Genomic DNA, 19713 nt, shown 5'->3' on the forward strand with positions numbered 1-19713 from the left:
GCTCCTGAAGGAAGCCACGGTAAGTTTTAATGTGACTAAATGAGTCTGGGGCCTTTCATGCCTCCCTGGTCTAATCTCTAGTCCTGTTTGTGCACACACTGAGCCACGTCATGTGATGAAAGGAGAAATATTGTTTGTCTTCTTATCTCCTAATACTCAAATGTTAAGCATTTTCCCATTTTTATGGGTTAGGAACATGGGTTCCATGTACAGGGGGGCCACCGTAAAAGAAAACAAAGAATGGAGACAGTTCTCATTTGGTTGTCCTGTCTGTAACCTATAATTAATTTCTTATGAGCTGTGGCACATGGATAAAGATGATAAGAGCAGGCGGTGACGGGATTTCAAGAGATCAGTAGAAGAAGAATATCCAAAGGAGAGCAAAGGGCTTACAGAGAGGTAGAGCAGGAGACTGGAGGGAACAGAAACTGCTAAAGAAGAACCAGAGGACTTGAGGACCCCACTTCCTGCCCATGAGGAAACCAGGTGACTTCCCCTCGGGGTCCCCAGCGGAGACACTAAAGAACATGCCAGGCTCTTACAGAAAACAAACTGCCCATTCCAGAGCCCCATTGATTCAAATGACCTTTCAAAGAGTCTTCAAATCCCTTCAAGGTCATTCTTGACTATCTAATAGATAATCACCTCCCACAGAAATAAGAAAACTGCAGTTCAATGAACTAGTAATTTCAAAAGTCTTTTTGACATTCTACATTGCATGACAAAGTTTACAACTTCAGGACAGTCTAAGTATCAACAAGGCGGCCACACCTGTGGGATATAACTCTAACCTGATGTTCTGTCTTTTGCCTGAATGACATTCACCCTTCATCAGGGACACTTACAAGAACTGGAACGTAAATCCTGTGGGAGCAGAGACTTCATCTGTTTAGCTCACATTAGACTTCAAATGTCAAGAAAAGAGCCTGATACTATTAAATACTGAATCCATCACCCCTGCTCAGCTGAGCACTTGGGTTCTACTATGTTTTAGGTAAAAATAAAGGCATCAAATGCCCCAAATTCCCAGGAGCTTCTGGCCTAATCTTGAGCCTCATACTTGACCAAACACATTTATTACACACCATGTAAGTTTTGCTTTTATTCCTTTTTGTGAAGTACTTGCCTAAAAATATTTTAGTTAACAGTCTCATCTATAAATTATGATGGGCTTTTTCCTCCCTTTTTGGACACTTTTAGGATATTTTTGTCCCCAGAGTTCTAGAATTTTATTGCTATACCTGGTAAGGGATTTTTTTTTTTGTTCTCTCATACTCATCTTAAAAAGCTACAACAAACAGTTATAACAGTTACCTTTGAAAAAGAAGACATCACGTAGGGTGCGAGCAAGACACAATTTTTAAATGCATCTTTTAGAACTGGCTCTTGCAAATATTGTGCACCTAAAACATTCTTCTCTTTAGAAGCCAGAGGGGTGGGGACCTGCATCTTATATTTGATCAAGAGCTAGAGAAATTTAAAAAATCTAAAGTCTTCAATTAACTACAATGCATTTTGATTCCCAAATGAAGGGGGGAAGATTTTTACACATTTCCTTAAAATGTGTTCCAAGGATGAAATACTTATCCTAAATTTTTTCTTTTTTTTAACTAAATGAGTTAGAGACAGACGGTTCTTCAGTGCTTTTGTTCCTGGTTTCCAAAAGCAGCCTCCCTAGCCCAAGGGGCTCACAACTAAGGAGAACAGCCCTAGGTCTCCCTATAACCAGGAATGGCTAGCTGGCAATCTTGCCAAAAGTGAGCAGCAGGCCCTGATACCCTGCGGAATGTGAAAGAGAATCAATTCCTACCCTGCAGGTAGGGAAGCAATAATCCCCCCCAAATTAATGTGGGCCACAGGAATGTAGGGCCTTCAGGAACAGTAGTTGTAGCATAACACACAAACTACTCAATCCGAGCCCTAGAATCAGCTATAAGCTAAAAACCATAGGGGAAAGGGAAACTTTGTGAAAGAAAAATTAGAAAGAAGTACCAGGAAAAAAAGAGATCATTTAAATTTAGAAGAGGGAAAAAAAAAAAAAACCTCAAAACTGACTACATCTTTTTATTTTTAAAAACCACTTAAAATCTCTACAATATCTGAGCACACGGCTTTCATCTGTATATAGAATAGAACTGTACTCCTCTAAATGTAAAACAGTTTCTTTTGTTAGTAGGAAAATGAGTTAAATTGGGAAACTAAGCAGGCAAGCCATCTCAAAAAAAAAATTAAATTTGATCTAAACATACTGTACTTAAATGTTAGAGGACTGCTGCCAGCTATGTTAATAGAATTTTTAATTGACATTTATTTGCTGGTTGGATATTTATGTTAACATTCTCCCTGCATAATCCTTCACAGAAATCCACCCAAGAAGGGCACATAAATACACACATTTAACTGAAAGGGCCATTAGCCATACTTATGAATTTGAAGATCCATGTACATTAGGGATCTAAAATTAATTTTGATGTGCTAACAAATTGCACATTAGATGTACAGATGAAGAATGTAAAAATGAGCATGGCTTTCATTTCACAAAACAAATCTGATTAAATATTACTCCAAATGACACTAAACAGGGCATATAAATCATCCCTTTATCTCTACAGGACAAAAAAAAACCATTTAAACAAGAAAAGAAGTTTTTAATACATTTTATTTTCTTGGGAGATTTTCAAAGAGTTTTGTTCTGCTTTTGTGGAGGACAAGAGGGGAAGTTAGGGTGGATTGGGGGAGTTGTTTTGCTTTGTGATGCTTCAAAAGATATTCACCACATAATTTTCTACAAAGCAAGCTGAACAGATGCTAATGGAACAACATAACTATCTATTGTGAAAAAAAATAATAATTACAGATTATTTTAATGGCTATTACTTGCTCCTATAATCTATGATGGGCTTTTGGGGGGCTCTTAGTAACCATTGTGTAAATATGTCATTATGGGCTTTTTAAAAATTTACATTGTTTAATCAACTATGCTTAACAGCTCGTTGGTTGATAAGCGGTAATCAGAAAAATAATCACGAAAACCCTTAAAATCATACTTCTCTTCAATTCTTCGGCACTCCTGATTAAATCTCTTTAGAAAAATAGGCTGGCCACTGTGAATTCTTGCTACGTGTCCTGGGAGCATTGTAGGAAACACACTGTTGGGCATTCTGTATTCCTCTATCCTCAAAGCTATTGGATGTAACTAGGTTTGCGCTGCTCTTTGGAAAGAGGCATACTCTTTAAAAATGAGCACCATCCTCCCTTCAGAGGAAAGAGCAACTTCTCCAATACCAATGCCACTTGGGCTGGTCCCAGTTGAGCTCTCGGATTCATCTTCTGCATGGAAGATGCTGGACGTGGCCGTTTGTGCAGCCTCTGGACCTCAGGGTCTTCAAGTGCTCAGAAGGGGTAAGTACATCAGCGTCTCATCACCCTCAGAAGGAGGAGACACCCACAAAGGAGCTTGTGACCTGAGAGGAAAAGAGCCTGGCAGCACATTCCACGGGCCAAGGGCAACTGCCAAGCCATTTGCCACCTCTGACCCCGCTTCCCCTCCAGCTCTGAGGTCCCAGGGATCTACCTCATGAAGCTCCCCGTGCACTGGACAGTTCCCTCTCATGAAGTCACAGCAATGGTAAATACAGACCCCATCCTTAGCCCCAGAGATCACAAATATGAAAATCACCTCAAACAAAATGATTCCCATTCAATAATTATGCCTCAATTTCCAAACACTCAGCACATCTTTCAACTGGTCCTGTAACTAATTCTGTGAACCCCAGAGTTTAATCCCCAAACAGCCCCAGCTCTGGTCCCAGAACCTCCTCTTCATGTTTCAAGCGTCCAGAGCAGCACAGTGTTTGCAGGATGCTGCAGGACTCTCCTACAGTTCTTATTTTTTTTTCTTCCCACCTTTTACCTGCTGGTCTGGGACCTGCAAAGTTGACTCCACTGATGTCCACACCCAAGGACCATATATTATACTGCCAAAGCAACCATCACCCAGGTTCTAGGATGCCCTGTGGAAGCCACTTCCCAAAGAGGCAAGAAGGCCACATCACTACCTCGTAACTACATCCTGAAATTAAACAAGCCACCGAGACCCAGGACCTGGCGGTAACACAGGTGATCAGTGCAGACACCACCCAAGCTCTCTTTTCCGGCCTACTCCCGCTCCATCCTAGAACTCATTCCAGTTCTTTGAGCTAGATCTTTTTCCTAGGGGGGCCATAACTTGCTGCTCAGGATCTTGTTTGTTCTCCCAGGCCTGGAGCATGGGATGTGGATTCGTCATCTGGAGAAAACATCCACGTGACGGGACCCTCCCAGTTCAGCCTCCTTCCATGACCATGGCAGGCAGCTCTCCATCATTTGTCCCTCACCTGCTACATGCCCTCTTCCCAAGAGGCTGTGAGCCGACCAACAGCACACTAGATCTTGAAATACCAAAGATGAGTTACCTGTGTGCCTGGCCACTACCTCCAGGCTCACTTATGTTGACCTAGGGCTTTACTACCACATTTAAAGAGCCATTACAAAGACTGATTTATTATCCAAGCATCATAAAGAAGTTCCACCATAATTACAGTAATAAGGCATCTCAACTCCCAGAGCACCTAGCTTTCAAAACATGAAAGGTTTTCACAATCTTTTTTCTCCACATCATATTCCTCCATCCTGAAGGTAGCCTATTGAGCAGATATAAAATAAATTAGGAACTTTTTGGAGAATTCAGAATCATATAAACCTATTATTCTGCTTTACTAAGTAATAGCTCACCACCTTTCCAGTCTTCTCTGTCCTCTCCTTCAATCAGCTGATGGCTATCATTTATTTGTGATACAAGTATGTTTGACTAACATGTGTCTTCCCCTGCTTCTAATGTGCAGCATCAAATAAGAACTAGGTTTCAAAATCCGATAATAAGATTGCAGTATATGTACATGGTAAAATTAAAACATCCTCCAATACATGCCAGTGCCAACTGGTCTTTTAGTTGTTGTTTTAGCTCAGAAGCTTTGTTCTTTATCCGTGTAACAACTGCTAAAAGGTGATGGGCAAGGCATAAGAAATTAAAAAGTAAATCAAATGCCACCTTTAGCCAGAATGAGGAAGAATGCTCTAAGGAGTTTGTACAAATTCCATTTAATACACAAAATGATCAGGGAATCACTGTCTTTATCCCTCATGAGAAGACCGAAGGTCACACAGTTTATGAATGCAGCTCCTAGTCCAAGTTCACACATTTCATTAAAGGGCAGCAGATCCAGTCTGTTCATAAAATGTTCATAAGACCCTACTTTTATTTTATAATCAGATGAGACTGTGTACCTATAAGCAAACATAACAAGGCAAAAATAATCATTTCAAAGGTGGTATGACCAAAGTTCTGATATCTCCAGGAGAAATAAAAAGCAGTTCTTTGTCCATATTGTGGACAACAGATGAGACTGAGTGAGGAGTCCAGCTACGGGAGGGCAGGTGCCGCCACAGCTCTCCTGGGCTCCCCCTTGCAGAGGGCAAGTGGCACTTCTGCTCACACCTCCCTGTCTGTAAGGGCTGTAAGGGCTGCCAGGGTCCCTTACATTAAAAAAAAAAAAGGAAAAATATGATGCTGTAGGTTCCTCCTACCTAATCCCACCTGATCTAAACTTTGAGAGTACTTACCATCAAAGTGAAGTCTCACCTTGTCATTGAGAGAGCAAGGCCAGGTATCAACTGCTCACTGTAAAGATGAGAAATGTGTCATGCAAAGAGACAAGTGGCTTTTCCAAGGTCGGTTCAGTGATCAGCAAAGCTGAGCCACCAGCCCAGGCTGCCTGATGCTCCAGAGGCCAGAAAAGCACTCTTACTGCACTGCAGGGAACTCAGTTCTAGAGACACCAATGTTTAATTTAAGCATCAAGAGTATAAAACCATGGGGACCTTTTAGTTTGGCCTCTGGGTGATCACTGTAGAAGTTAGGGCTCAGGGTTCCAGGAGCAGCCTAGTCTGCAGCTCTTGTAAATTTCCACAACAAGCAAACGGCCCTTTAGAAATGTTCAACATAAAGACATATTTTAAAAACTCAAGAGAAAAGAAGTGATGTCTCAGACAAGCTCCCATCCAGTCAAGGAGACAGTCCCATGTTCCCATAGATCAGAGTTTCAAAATGAGTTAATTCCGAAGCCTCTTGGTAAGACAGAGTGAGAGAGGGGTGAGACAAAGCACAAATGACCAAGAAATAAATCAGTCCAGTAGGAGCTGAGCATCCACATAAAACATCCATTTCCAAAACCATCATCACTTGAGTACCTGCCACAGACCAAAAGTTGACAGTATTACAAATGTGTTTCACTATATTAAGTGCTCAATAATGGCCATTTCATATAGTTTCACCAAAAAAACATCAGGTACACAGTAGGACCTCCATAAATAATTCTCCATTAAGTGACATGAAAATGTTTCCATTTCTATAGCAACAGTAATAAAGTTTGCAGATCAAAACAGCCACTGGGAAGACTGGGATGTTATCTTGGTGGTAGATACACATTTACCAAGTGCAAAGCACCAAAAAATATGAAAACAAAAACAGATGCTGATAGCCATGGGAAAATTTCTACCCATCAACCTCTTTCTGCCAGCTCTAGTATTCCTATAAGCAAAGAAGGGGGAGGGATTGCAAATGTATTAACAAAGGAATCCAATGACTTAAATAGAAAACTCGGCAAAAGCTCAATTATGATAAATCTTTTCAAAGCCCTGAGAACTTCTAGACATCTAAATTATAAGAAAAAAAAAAAGTTTTAATGGGTGAACAAGAAAAGCTGAGGGTAAGCTTTTCTTTTTCACCCAAGAAAACTGGTCTCCAAACTTTCTTACTTACATGCCCCTTATAAGAACTTTAAAAAACTAATACACCCCTTGTATTTTCAATCTTTTTCACTCATTTAAGTAGTTAAAAAGATGTAATTGCCTGCATATTGCAAAAAAGACATTTTGAATGAAACTGCTGTTATCACTCCCACAAACATATACAAGGGAATGATGTGATACCCTCAACATGAGTTTTGAAATATGTGTCAACGGGCGCTACTTGATCATCAATCTGGAAGAAGTTCCTTGTTCTCCTTGAAATTCCAACCATGCCACATCCCCAGGCTCTTTTCCTCATGTCTATCCTTTTAGGTCCAACAGTCTTTCATGGCTCATCCCGCCCTCCTCCGCAACAACAACAAAAATATGTAGGGAGTGGAGATGTGGTACAGTGGTAGATCACTTCCTGGCAGGCAATGAGGCCCCATCTCCAGCACCGCAAAAGAAAAAGTAGGACAGAATGAAACTTTTCAAAAATTTCTTTACCATAAAGCAAAATTTTTCTTCTGGCGTTGACTATTAAAAGTATTGCTGTCTTCCTCAAAATAACACAAGCAACGCGATGCAGCGTGATGATCAAATATATAAAGGTGAACTGATGTATCACCAGGCTATGGGTGGGAGGGCAGGTGTGACACTGATTCTGTGCATCAGTGACAGGGACCCAAAGGAGTTTACACCTCAGGGCAATGCACAGGGTAGCATTCTCACCATGGGAGAAGAAAAGACTGGGATCCAAGAACTTACAAACTGGTACAGCTGGAGGCAGATCAACCTGATGTAGCAAACAGAACAACAGAATGTAGAAATCAACCCCCCTACTCTACCCACACCTCAGGAACCACCTGAAACCCCTTAACAGGCCCTGCATTGTGATGGGGCAGGGGGCAAATACCAATAAATTTATATAAGTAAAATAAGAACTTACATAATTCACAATTATATCTTTATTCTAAGAAATTTATTCACCTTGCCTTCAATTCAACAAATCATTATCTAGTTAAAAATCAAGATTTTCATATAATGCATAGTAACAGAAATCACCTAAAGGATTAAAAGATTGTATTTATGCCTAGTGCACATCATCTTAATATTTTTTCATCAAAAAATGTAAGCTGAAGAAAATGTAAATGTCAAATGTTAAATCACTATTTTTTGAAAAACCTGTTTTCCTTCTAAGTGTCCAACTATTTCAAATATTCTATTTCAGTATTTTAAATTATAGACTAAAATATATAAAATACAAACTGTAATTTGTGAATATCAAACTTTTGATCTAAAAACAAATAAAATCAAATATTTATGTAGTTTTTTTTCAGAATTTAACCTCAATAAATGTGTAAAAAAAAATAAAAACAATGCACAATTCTAGCATTCAACACTCAGCCAGCTGCCAACATAAAAAAGCCACAATTGCACTTCATCCGTATCATTCTGGAGCTATATCTATGCACATAAGAGCAATATGACTTAGTACTGTGAAGTGTTTTGTTCGATTTTGTAAAACAAAATTGAATTTTGTGTAATACTGTTAAACATTCCCCAGCAAATATATACAACACATTTCTCACTAATAACTAAGTACCTCTGAAGTCTCAAGATGGAACTAAAAAAAAAAAAGGTAACATGGCTCTCAGTACTATCACAGAAAGTTGTATGTATTTTGTAAAATAAATCTATTATATTTGTGCCCTCTTGGAAAAACGATTTGACCATTCATGATCTTTCACTCTGACAATGGTAATGCCACAACCCACAAAATTTACAGCCTTCAGACATAGCTGCCTTTGTTCCAAGGCACAAGAGATGCAGAGAATTGTGTCCCCTGAGCCTGAACAGTGTCAGTCACAGGAAAGCGGCTTCAGTGGTAAGCTGCCCTGGGCCAGCCCTGGGTGCAGATCTGAGCAAGGGAGCGCTGGGGTCCTTAATTTGCACACAGCTGTCTGTGCTGTGATTCACTGCACCTGGAAAAGGCACGGTCCATACCAGAAGTCCCTACCGGTGCAGGTATGGTGCTAACCTGAAGACCACGCACATGCTGTGACTTGTCGGGGTGGAGAAAAGGCCTCACTACGTTAAGGTGCTACCCTCCAAGCTCAAGGAGACCCACAATGAAGGTGCATTAGCGACTACCTTAATAAACACAAAGTCACAGACTCCATACACAGAAGATCACCTGCATTAGCATAACCTCTACTGAGTCGACCCTGAACTTGTGTAGAAACCATCAACCTCTCATGACGGTCTCACTGGGAAGCAGGCAGTGAGCCTGTAAGTCAATGTCCCTGTCCCTTCTTCCCACCTGTTTCACATGGGCTTTCAAGAGAATCTGACCCAACGCGTCACCTGCTATGTATGCTTTCCTAGACGTCAAAGACAGTCCATGCTCTTACTCTACAATCTCTCAGGTTTCTATCAGAACCTTCCATTCAGAGAATCAATATTCTGAAATATCAACTGAATACTGATTTTCGATAAAATCTTGATGTGATGACAGGTATACACAGTCCTTTCCCACTCTCCAGAGTCAGCTCACCTGCTGACTCACGCACGGAGTCCTCCTGTGATAGTTAAGTGGCTATGTCAGCACGGCTGGGCCATGGTGCCTGGACAGTTACCTTGAGGGTGTCTTTGGATGACATACGTATTTAAATCAGCAGACTCTGAGTGAAACAGACAGCCCTCTCTAATGTGGGTGAACCTCCTCATTCTGCTGAAGGTCCAGGTAGAACAAAGGCTGACCTCCCCTACAAGAGAAAGCCATGAACTTCATCTGCAACTTCCACAATTCCTGCTTCGGATATAGCCAGACTTTGGGCTCACACTGAAATTCTTTCCTAATTCCCTGGCCTACTGAACTTCTCTGTCAGATTTCAGACTCACCACACCTCCACAATCGCATAAGCCAATTTCATAAAATAAATTTCTTCTATATATCTACATATCCTACCAAGTCTTTCTAGGGAGAACCCTAACACAATATTGAACTCACCCCTGAATCACACCATGTTAGTGAAACTTAACAAACTTAAAGGTGATCTAGACTCAGGAATCATTTATGTGCAAACTAATCATTCCCTTAGAGCTGATGTAAAAAGTAGACTCTCCCTGAGGACCAGAAAAACTGGAATGGGCTTAAAGCTTAAGGAATGGGCCCTAGATATAGCCCAGAATGAAACTCAGCATGGCCCTAGAGTGGAGCCATGCCCTGGAAGGGGGGCATGGCCTGGGAATGAAGGCGTGGACCGGGGATGAAAACATGGACCTGGGATGGAGGCATGGTTCTACAGTGGGGGCATAAACCTAGTATGGAAGCATGACCTGAAGTGAAGGTATGACCTGGAGTGGAGGCATGGTACTAAACTGGAGGCATGCACCTGGGATGGAGGCATGCTCCTAAAGTGAAGGCATGGACCTAGAATGGAGGCATTCTCCTAGAGTGGGGGCATGGACCTGGGATAGAGGCATGGTCCTATACTGGAGGCATGGACCTGGGATGGAGGCATGCTCCTAGAGTGGGGGCATGGACGTGGGATGGAGACATGGTCCTAGAGTGGAAGCGTGGATCTGGGATGGAAACATAGTCCTAGAGTCAGGGCACAGGCCTGGAATGGAGGCATGGTCCTAGAGTAGGGACATGGACGTGGGATGGAGACATGGTCCTAAACAGGAAGCATGGTACTGGGATGGAGGTATGTCCTAGAGTGAAGGCATGGACCTGGAATGGAGACATGGTCCTAGAGTAGAAGCATGGACCTGGGGTGGAGACATGGTTCTAGAGTGGAAGCATGGACCTGAGACACCAAGTCATGATGGCAGACTTATTAAGAAGCACTGGAGAGTCAGAATTGTGTTCAGAAGGTCAGAGAAGGAATGGTACTGGGAGCAGCTCAGGAGTCCATCAGACTAGAGGAAGGTGAGCAGCATGACAGAGAGTGGAGAAACTGAGCTGGGAACTCCAGGCTCAGAGTGAGAGAACAAAGCAGGACAACGAGGCAGAGTCAGGGATAGAACAGCCATGTGACCCAGAGGCTGAAGAGTAGTGCCCACCAGGATTTGTTTATCCAAAAGTGACATGAGACTTTCCTTGCAGGCTGTACACAAGGATCACTCAGGATAGTCAAGGGTCCACCCAGAGCAGAAACTGGGACCAGAGGGCAGCTGTGCCCTTCATGATGAACATGAGGCCACTGTCATCTGAGCAGGTAGGGCCGGGACCCTTCAACAGGGAATGAGGGATGCTCACGGGATGGAGAGGCTGGGTGTGACCTCACAATTGAGGAAATGAGAGTTAACAACAAGGAAAAGGTGTAGACAAGAGGCCAAGAACACATCCAGAACAAACTCGCCCTTCTAGTCCACACAAAATCAAACACATGCTTGATTTAAATTACATATGTTGCTGGATTGAGAAGCAGGAGAAAATAAATTCATTTATGACTAGCACTAAAAAGAAAAATCTTCTAGTCACTGCTTTGTGCTTACAGTTTTCATGCAGCACAGGAAAACCCAAATAGCATCTGATACAATTTACATAACTTTACATAATTTCATGATTACCATTCGGCAAAGAAGTTCCAGACCACAGTTCTTCCGTTTATTTGCCGCCAAAAAAGACAAAATGGAAAACATTCTGGGCAAGCGGCTTTCTACCCTATTCTTAAAACTCACAAGAAGCCAATTCTACAACTTGTCTCCGTGACATGTTCCTAATAGAGCAAGTCTGCCCACTCTATCTAAAATCTTACTGACAGAATTTAATCAATAAACAAATACTGACTGTCCCTCCCCCCACACACATACACTCCTGTTCTCCAAACACTGATTTCAGGACTAGGAGAAATCGGCCTCAGTTTAAAATCTACTGCAGGTGGTCTATCCTGGCAACAGCCACATTTTTTTTCCAAATATAAAATAAAAAAGACCCAGCCACCTTACAAGGTTGTTCTGAGGAGAGCAGTAAATGAAGTAATGAAGTACAGTAGGTACACGATAAAAGTTATTTTCCAGAAGTGTTTTAATTGGGGAGCTATGGCACAAACGTAGCAAAATTCATGATCTGTTTATTCACTGTGCAACACAATGATAATGGGAGTGTGTGGAGTACAGAAATGTCAAAATAAATAAATTAATAAACACCAACCAGGGACTTACAGGAGAAAAGACTACAGTCCTCACATGCACACAAAGGGATGCAACCCAGGACCCTCTGCAGATGCCAAAATCCCTAGATGCTCAAGTCCTTATGTAAAATGGCATGGCTGTGTTTGAAATCACCTCCAGATCACAGCACTTTAAAATCATTTTGAGATTGCCTGTGATGCTGTCAACAGTGGTCATACTATATTGAGTAGGGGATAATGACAAAGAAACAGAAGTCTGTTCACGTTCCGAACATATGCAACTTTTTAAAAAATATTTTCCATCTTTGGTTGGTAGAATCCAAAGATACGGCACCTGCACCACAGAGACAGAAAGCAAACTGCATTCATTTTTTAACAAAGGATTATTCACCAGAGGTCTCTGATTTTATATGAGGACCACCAAATGTGCCTCTGGTGTGTGTGAGTGTGTGTGTGTGGGTATGTGTGTGTGTGTGTGTTTTCTTTTTCCTTCCACAGCCTGAGACACAACTTCTTCAGCTTCTGTTCACAGGGCCTATTTATTTCAGAGCCTTGTCATAAATCTCATTCACTGCATGTGTTTGAGTTCTTACGTTCAGAACATTTTGAGCCAACAGAGACCTTGGGGACAAGAGTGTTCATAGTAGAACAGGCCTCTGAATTCAGGGCTGGATGGAGCCCTAAGGTCACAAGCTCTGAGCTCCACAAGGGCAACCCTAATTCTCTTGGCTCCATGTCTGACACTCAGTGCAGAGCCCAAACAGATTTAAAAAAAAAAAAAAAATGGAGAACAAATAGATAGCCATCTAATGAAGTGGCTGCTCCAGGAAGCAACACTGTGTGCAATTCAGATCCAATGTCTACACCTTCTCTTGTTTTCCAGAGATGCAAATAATCCAAATTTTTAAATAACTCATTTGAAAACAGAAGATACTGAAATTATTTCAGAGCATGTGCTTAGATCAAAACACACAAATGTATACACATACATGCTCACCCACACGACCAGGTCCAGCTGGCCTACACCAGTGAATGTCCACATGGCCTCTCCACCAGATCAAAGAGGATTCAAAGACATGTGAATTGTTTCAAAAGATCCATTAAATTTCTACAGAGAGGGAATTCTTGTGTTTCCTTCTTGTACACACCACCGTTTTTTAAGAATGGCTTTCTGACAAAGGGGCAGTAACTTTTTAAAATACATGACTTTGGGCTGGGGATGGGGCTCAAGCTGGGCACGCTCGCCTGGCATGCATGTGGCCCGGGTTCGATCCTCAGCACCACATACAAACAAAGATGTTGTGTCTGCCGAAAACTAAAAAATAAATATTAAAATTCTCTCTCTCTCTCTCTCTCTCTCTCTCTCTCTCTCTCTCTCTCTCTCTCTCTCTCTCTCAAAAAAAAAATAAATAAATAAAATAAAATACATGACTTTGGGTTACCAACTGTCATACTTGTCAGAAACACTCTACCCTTTCTTATACCAATGTTTTTGAATTTTTTTCTCTACATCAAATTATCTAATACTGAAGGAGTCTCTCTATTCTTCCCTAAGTGGTCAGTTAGGATTAAATCTGCTCTCCGAATTTTTAATATATACATTAAATTTTCTTCTTTGATATAATTCTAAGAGAATTATAACCTAAGACCTCCAAAGACAACAATGTGATGGTTTAAGTCTCATTAGTATTACTAAAGTGCCATTTAAATAATAAAATATAAATTCTATAAATCAATAGTCTCATAAATCACAAATTCTACTTCTCAGAGTCCACAGGTAAATAATGGTTGCAGACTGCTAAGTCCTGTTGTCTGGGGACTTTATGGTCTCAGGTACCACCTGCCAGTATCTCTCCCTTTACAGTCAACTATGATAAAAACAGCAACTCCCAAAAACAGCCCTAGGACCCGGCTGCAGAAGTTGGCAGAATCTACCCACATAACATAAGGCCAATCTTCACACGTTCTCCTCACACTTCATGAATAAACATTCCTTTATTCAAATAAGTTATATATTAACTAACTCCAGTAATTGTGATTCAACTTTGAATGGTAAATAGAGTCATTCTGGCAAGACTGCAGAGTTTGCAATGCAAATTACAGAAATTTTAATAATGGCGAAAATAAAAATTAGTGGCATGATTCCTAAGGCACTGTAATTCCAATACTTTTACTGCAACAGTAGAAAGCGCACATAAATACTTCTCCATTTATAAGCCGAGGGGTTTTATTTGGATATGCATCATCACACAGATTTACCTGCACTCTCGTCTAGGAGCATCGTTTCGGGGACTCAGGAGGCGCCAGCTAGAACTTCAAAGCTCCCCAACCCCTGACATTAAGGGGTAATGTTGCTACTTCTCGATAAATAACAATGAAACAGTCACTGGATTAAATGATTTCCCTGCATTATCACCATAAACAATAATTATTTGGCAGTTGCCCTTTGCGAGCTTTGCATGTGCTTATGAATAAATCAAGCCTTATTGATTTACTAAGTCAAAATGTTCTACATTTTGTTCCACTAATAAGAGCCATAATCCCCCACTGCACTTAGTGATGCTTTAATGTAAAATGTTCCTTAATACTTTTAATATAAAAGATTAGTGTCGATTAGCCCCCAGGCAGGAACACTGCTCTCTGAACAGCAGATTGGCCACCAAACCCAGTCGCTCTGAATATGTCCTTGTTAATGGAGTTCCCTGACTTGCTGATGGGAATCACATCGCAATGACATACACCGGCCCCACTGCTGTGCTATTTTTCCTTCCTTATAACGTTTAACATAATAATGACAACTCACATTAATTCAATCATGAAATTAATCTAAAATAGTGAGGCAGGAAAATATGGAACTGTAAAGGGTTCTATGTGCCCTGTAAAGTTAACATGTAAAATAATAAAAATCACTCTCAACACAGTGACTGCAGAAGACAGAAAGCCATGGTGGACATCCCAACTGGTCCTGAGGGTCTGGAATCCACAATCTCAGTTGGACAGGAAAGGTGTCCCCTCCCTTCTTGCATGTAGTATCCTCTGGGTTCCAAAAGGGGGTCCAAGTCTCTACTGAGGGAAATTCTACCCTGGCATTCGGGATAACTTTTATCCTAGTTAAAAGCTCCCAATCCTCGGTCAATAAAACTTCATCATCCCCCAAAGGAACACACAAGAAACTTTATTTCTGGTTGTCTGGAAAGATTCCGGGGCTAGATGTGCATGCATCCTCAATGAAAAACGAACTCCATTCTTAAAGCATAAAATAGGAACACCAGCACCCGCCCCTTCCTCCCTTCCTCCCTTCCTCCCTTCCCTCACAAGGATCATAAACCAAGGAATTTCATACTGGAAAGCTCTACAGAGATTATATACTACAACCCCTCATTTCAAAGATGAGGGCAAGCTAAGAGAGGTCAGCCAGGCAACACAGTGAGACCCCACCTCAATTGAAAAAATTTAAAAAGGTGAGATACTCTGGGTGCGGAGGATTCACCCATGGAGCTAAGTGAATGCAGAGCAAGAATTCGCATCTATGTTCCAACCACAGTGCCCCTTCCTTTAGGCCACTTTGATTCCTGGGATCTGTAGTGAACCTTCTCTATCACCATGGAGCCCTCCCAAGGAGAAGCAATAGATCAGAGATTGCTGTAACTCTTCATATTCTGGGATGTCTTTCAGATTTATCCACACAGAGACCAACTAGGTACAGTAGCAGAATCTACCACTATATTAGCTCTCTAAGAAAAACCACACAAACAAAAATCCCTGTTCAAAAAATAGATTCTCCTATTCCCTCTGGAACAACTGCTGCCTCTGGTTACAAAGCAATAATTATCCTGTCCTACAGCAATCAATAAAACCTCTTGCCCCATGAACCTGCTATTTCCTGACTTTGTTCTCTGTACTAAAGATTTCCAAGTCTCATTGATTATGTACTAAATTTTTTTTAAGTTCTTTCAGAAACAGCGCTGAAAGGAATCCTCTAGTTAGCATAAGTTGTTATGGTTTGAACAGTTTGGTCACATTAATGGTTTCCCTTTTTCCTGAGGTTTTCCATTTTTTTTTTTTCATTTTGAACTTGTCATTTTACAGGCATCCGCATCTTGACTAATAGCAGAACCTGTAGGGTACAAATCTGGTGATGCTTCTGTGGCTGTGGCTGCCACCGCATTTTTCTTCCAAGAGAGAGAAGAATTGATGAATAAACTGTGTCTTCTCTCAAGCAACAACATGGATTTTGCTGAATGAGCCCATGAGCTCTTAACATTCAGTACCACTGAACTTCCACAATAGTCAGCAGAATAACTGTTACACAATACAATCATCTTAGATCCTTCCCAAGTATCAAACTTTAAAAGCGCATCACAAATGAGATCAGCAACGAGGATGGGATACGGCAGGGCTGTGGCCAGGGGTCCAGCCTGCCTCTCAGGCCTCTTCTCCATGGTCTTCCTCTGAGCTTCTCTCCTCCCGGAGTACCCAAGTGCCCAGGATATACCCATATCCGTCTATCCCTCCTGAGTGTGTAGGGCACAGCTACCTAGCACCTGTGTGCAGAGCTAAAAGAGAGGATGGTCTCTAATTCTCTAACTAGAAGAAGTACTATCCCAATATCCATCAGTACAATTCATTCATTGAAACATTTATTCTACAACAGATGAGAAATCATTAGAAAAGTAAAGAAGCAAATGCAACAATGTAATCATCTCACCTCAATGGCAGTTTTACTTCAAAGCCAGATCTAAAAATGGCATTTATGACCAACTTAGGCTGAGTCTGGGGCTAAGTGCCTCCTTACTCCAGGATATATGGGTGCAGAGATGGAATGAATGGGAGTTCAAATTGAGACCAACAACCATTCTCCAGGGCTCCTGTGAAAGGTGCCCCTTGAGAAGGATGAAAGACTGGGCAGTACAAACTCAAAATGCAAGGAAGCAGGATTAGGCGGTCCGCGCACTCCCTGCCCGAGCAGTGACGGTGACACCTACAGAAGCAGCATCTCCACTCTCTTCAGGGGATCACTGCATTGCTCACTCAGCTGCGACTGAGAACTCCTCACAGGGCCACACAGGTGCTCACACCATGGGGCTTACTGTCCAGGGCCGTATGATGGCCTGGACAAAGAACCACACACTGGAAGGACAACTGGATCTAAACATCTACCAGCTGATGAAGGAAGAAACACAATGTGGTAGATCCACAATGGACTGCTATTCAGGCTTAAGCAGAACGGAAACCCTGATATGCTACAACAAGGGTGGGCCTTGAGGAAACCAACCAAAAGAACTACTGTGACACAGCTCCACATATGTAAAATGTCAGCACAGGGAAAGTCCACAGAAACTGAAAGCAGATGAAGGGTTGTGGGGAGAGGGAACGAGGAGTGACTGTGAGGGAGCAAGAATGTTCTGGAAGCAGATAATAACAATGGTTGCACAACCTTGTAAAGACACTAAAAATCACTCTGACTGGATTTTATGATATGTGGATTGTATTTCAAAATTGTACCCAAAAAAAAGTGTGGTTGCAAAGTGATCAACACTAAGGGCCCCCACAACCATGGGAGTACAGGTAGGGTCCAACCTCAGGGTCAGGAGAAGAGAGGGACGAGCTGATAGTTGCAGAGAAGGAGGAAGAAGGAGAAAATAAGTTCCAGGCACAGGGGAGAGCAGAGGCAAAAATCCAAGGCAAGGACAGGAGGAAGGCCCTTTCTCTTTTCTTCAGAGACAACAAAGGCTCCAGACATCAGCAAGGTCAGGTGATGGATTGAACCTTGACAAATGTCACAAATGTCATTTAGATGCAACTCTTAAAAATTCCCGCCATTTTTACCACTCCCTCCTTAGCAGGCTAATGATTATGCAAAACAAAGGTGGTACAAATATCAAAAACAAAAAACTGACTGTTAACCCCAGGCAGTGGGGGGTAACAATGTATCATAACCTTAAGAAAAAAAAAAAAAAGTTCAAATTTCTCTGATATCATGGATACTTCTAAACCATATGTGTCACCTCAAAAGAAAAGCAAGTAGCAGGTACCAGGAGAACATGACACATACTGGGTCTGCCAGGAGTCTATAATGCAACGCAGAGAGGGGTGCACTAAAGGTCAGGTCCATGGCTGCACTCACACCTACCCAACCAGGTGAGTTCCAACGCCTCTGGAGCACACAGCCCAGGCTTCCCAGCAGGGTCTCTCAACCTCTGCACCACAGCAGGCTGGAGCTGACCCTGCTTGGTTGAGGGGCATCCTGGGCCTTGTAGGAGGGTTAGCAGCATCCCTACTAGATGTCAGCAGCACCTCCCTCCCTCCCTCCTGCCAGGTCCCCCAGCAAAACTATTTCTGGATCTTGCATGTGTCCCCTGGGGGCAGAACTTCCCAGCAGGGAACAAGGGACCTCTGTCCTAGCCCTTGGAGGATGCCACTTCTCCAAATGCTTCACACCCTCAGGCCTCCTCACAACCAAAGCCATTTAAAACTCAGAGAAGAGTATGTAAGAGGCCTAGAGTTGTGTTCAACCTGTGGACTCTCTGAAGCAGAAGGAAAGCCAATCAGTAACCAATCATTAACGAGAAAACATCCTTTCAGCTTTCTCCTCCCTCCAAAAGCAATTTGAGAATTAAACTCCAATGTTTTCACCTTCTAAAGGCCACAGTTGGCTCAAGGGTCAGGACCAGTCCTGACAAGTGAAAACACACCACTTACCCTCACCCCAGTGCCCGCCCCCTGCTGATGAAACCCAAGAAGCAATTTTTAAAAAGCTAGTAGACTTTTGCACTGAGTTCATTCAGGATTTTCTGCCAAGTTTTCTGTGCCCATCACAGTGACTTCGGCATCATGAAGGGCAATCCCGTGTAAGACAAAGCCGTCCATATGTGGGCTCACCATCTGGGGGCATCAACACCTTGTTGTTCTGGGTGCACCACCCTACGGGGTGCAGATCTGCTATGACCACATCGCACCAGAAGTCAGCCCTGCGGTCCTCCCCATAACCGCAGTAGCGCAGAAGCAGCAGCTGCCCGCAGGTGGTGATGATCGTGGCCACCCAGTAGGTGTCTGGATTGCTCTTATTAGCCACCTCCAATTTCATTCCCGGCTGGAAGTTGCTCTGAATGCTGATTTCAACCTTAAGGAACAGAAACAGGAAAACCATTGTTAATGCTAGATACTCATTTCCAAAACATGACAAGAACTGCCAGAAAACAGAGCACTTGAACACAGTATTTCTGTTGCTGTAAAACAGGAATGTATTTGTCTAAAAGAAATATAATGCAAACTACAAATGTAATGCTAAATCTTCTAGGTGCCACATTTGAGGAAAGAAAAGATAAAACAAAACTAATTTCAGGGCTGGGCTTGTGGCTCAGTGGCAGAGTGCTTGGCTAGCATGTGTGAGGCATTGGATTGATTCTCAGCACCACATATAAATAAATAAAACAGCTAAAAAAATTAAAATAAAAAATGTTTACAAAAGTCATTTCAGAAATATTTAATTTCTCCTATGTCCAACACATTATTGTTCAACACGTCATTAATACAAGAAAGGAGAATGAGGTATTCTTTTTTTTCAAATTGTTCAAATGAAGGGTCCCAAATCTGCTCTTATGTTCTACACATGGTCCACACCCAGATGTAGGCTACACACTTTTCTAATATTCAACAGTTCTGTGAGCCAGTGGATTCTGACGAACTGCCCCAGCCTAGAGAATACACTTACTTTTGTCTCCTTTTTTTTTTAAAAAAA

General features: G+C 42.0%; 1 protein-coding gene across 6 annotated transcripts in view; it reads right to left on the reverse strand.

Annotated features, from left to right (window-relative positions):
- The window catches only part of Sfmbt2 (Scm like with four mbt domains 2), a 212487-nt gene that overhangs the window by 151812 nt on the left and 40962 nt on the right, over window positions 1-19713 (reverse strand). For all 6 annotated transcript variants that reach the window (XR_005730286.2, XM_021723043.3, XM_005320295.5 and 3 more), the window contains exon 4: window positions 18855-19095. Coding sequence is in view for 5 of the 6 variants with exons in the window: in XM_021723043.3 (XP_021578718.2) it covers window positions 18855-19095 (241 nt within the window). In the remaining variant the exon portion in view is untranslated. The remainder of the gene's footprint in view (window positions 1-18854; window positions 19096-19713) is intronic.

This window comes from Ictidomys tridecemlineatus, chromosome 10 (assembly GCF_052094955.1).
Source record: "Ictidomys tridecemlineatus isolate mIctTri1 chromosome 10, mIctTri1.hap1, whole genome shotgun sequence".
Taxonomy (NCBI): domain Eukaryota; kingdom Metazoa; phylum Chordata; class Mammalia; order Rodentia; family Sciuridae; genus Ictidomys; species Ictidomys tridecemlineatus.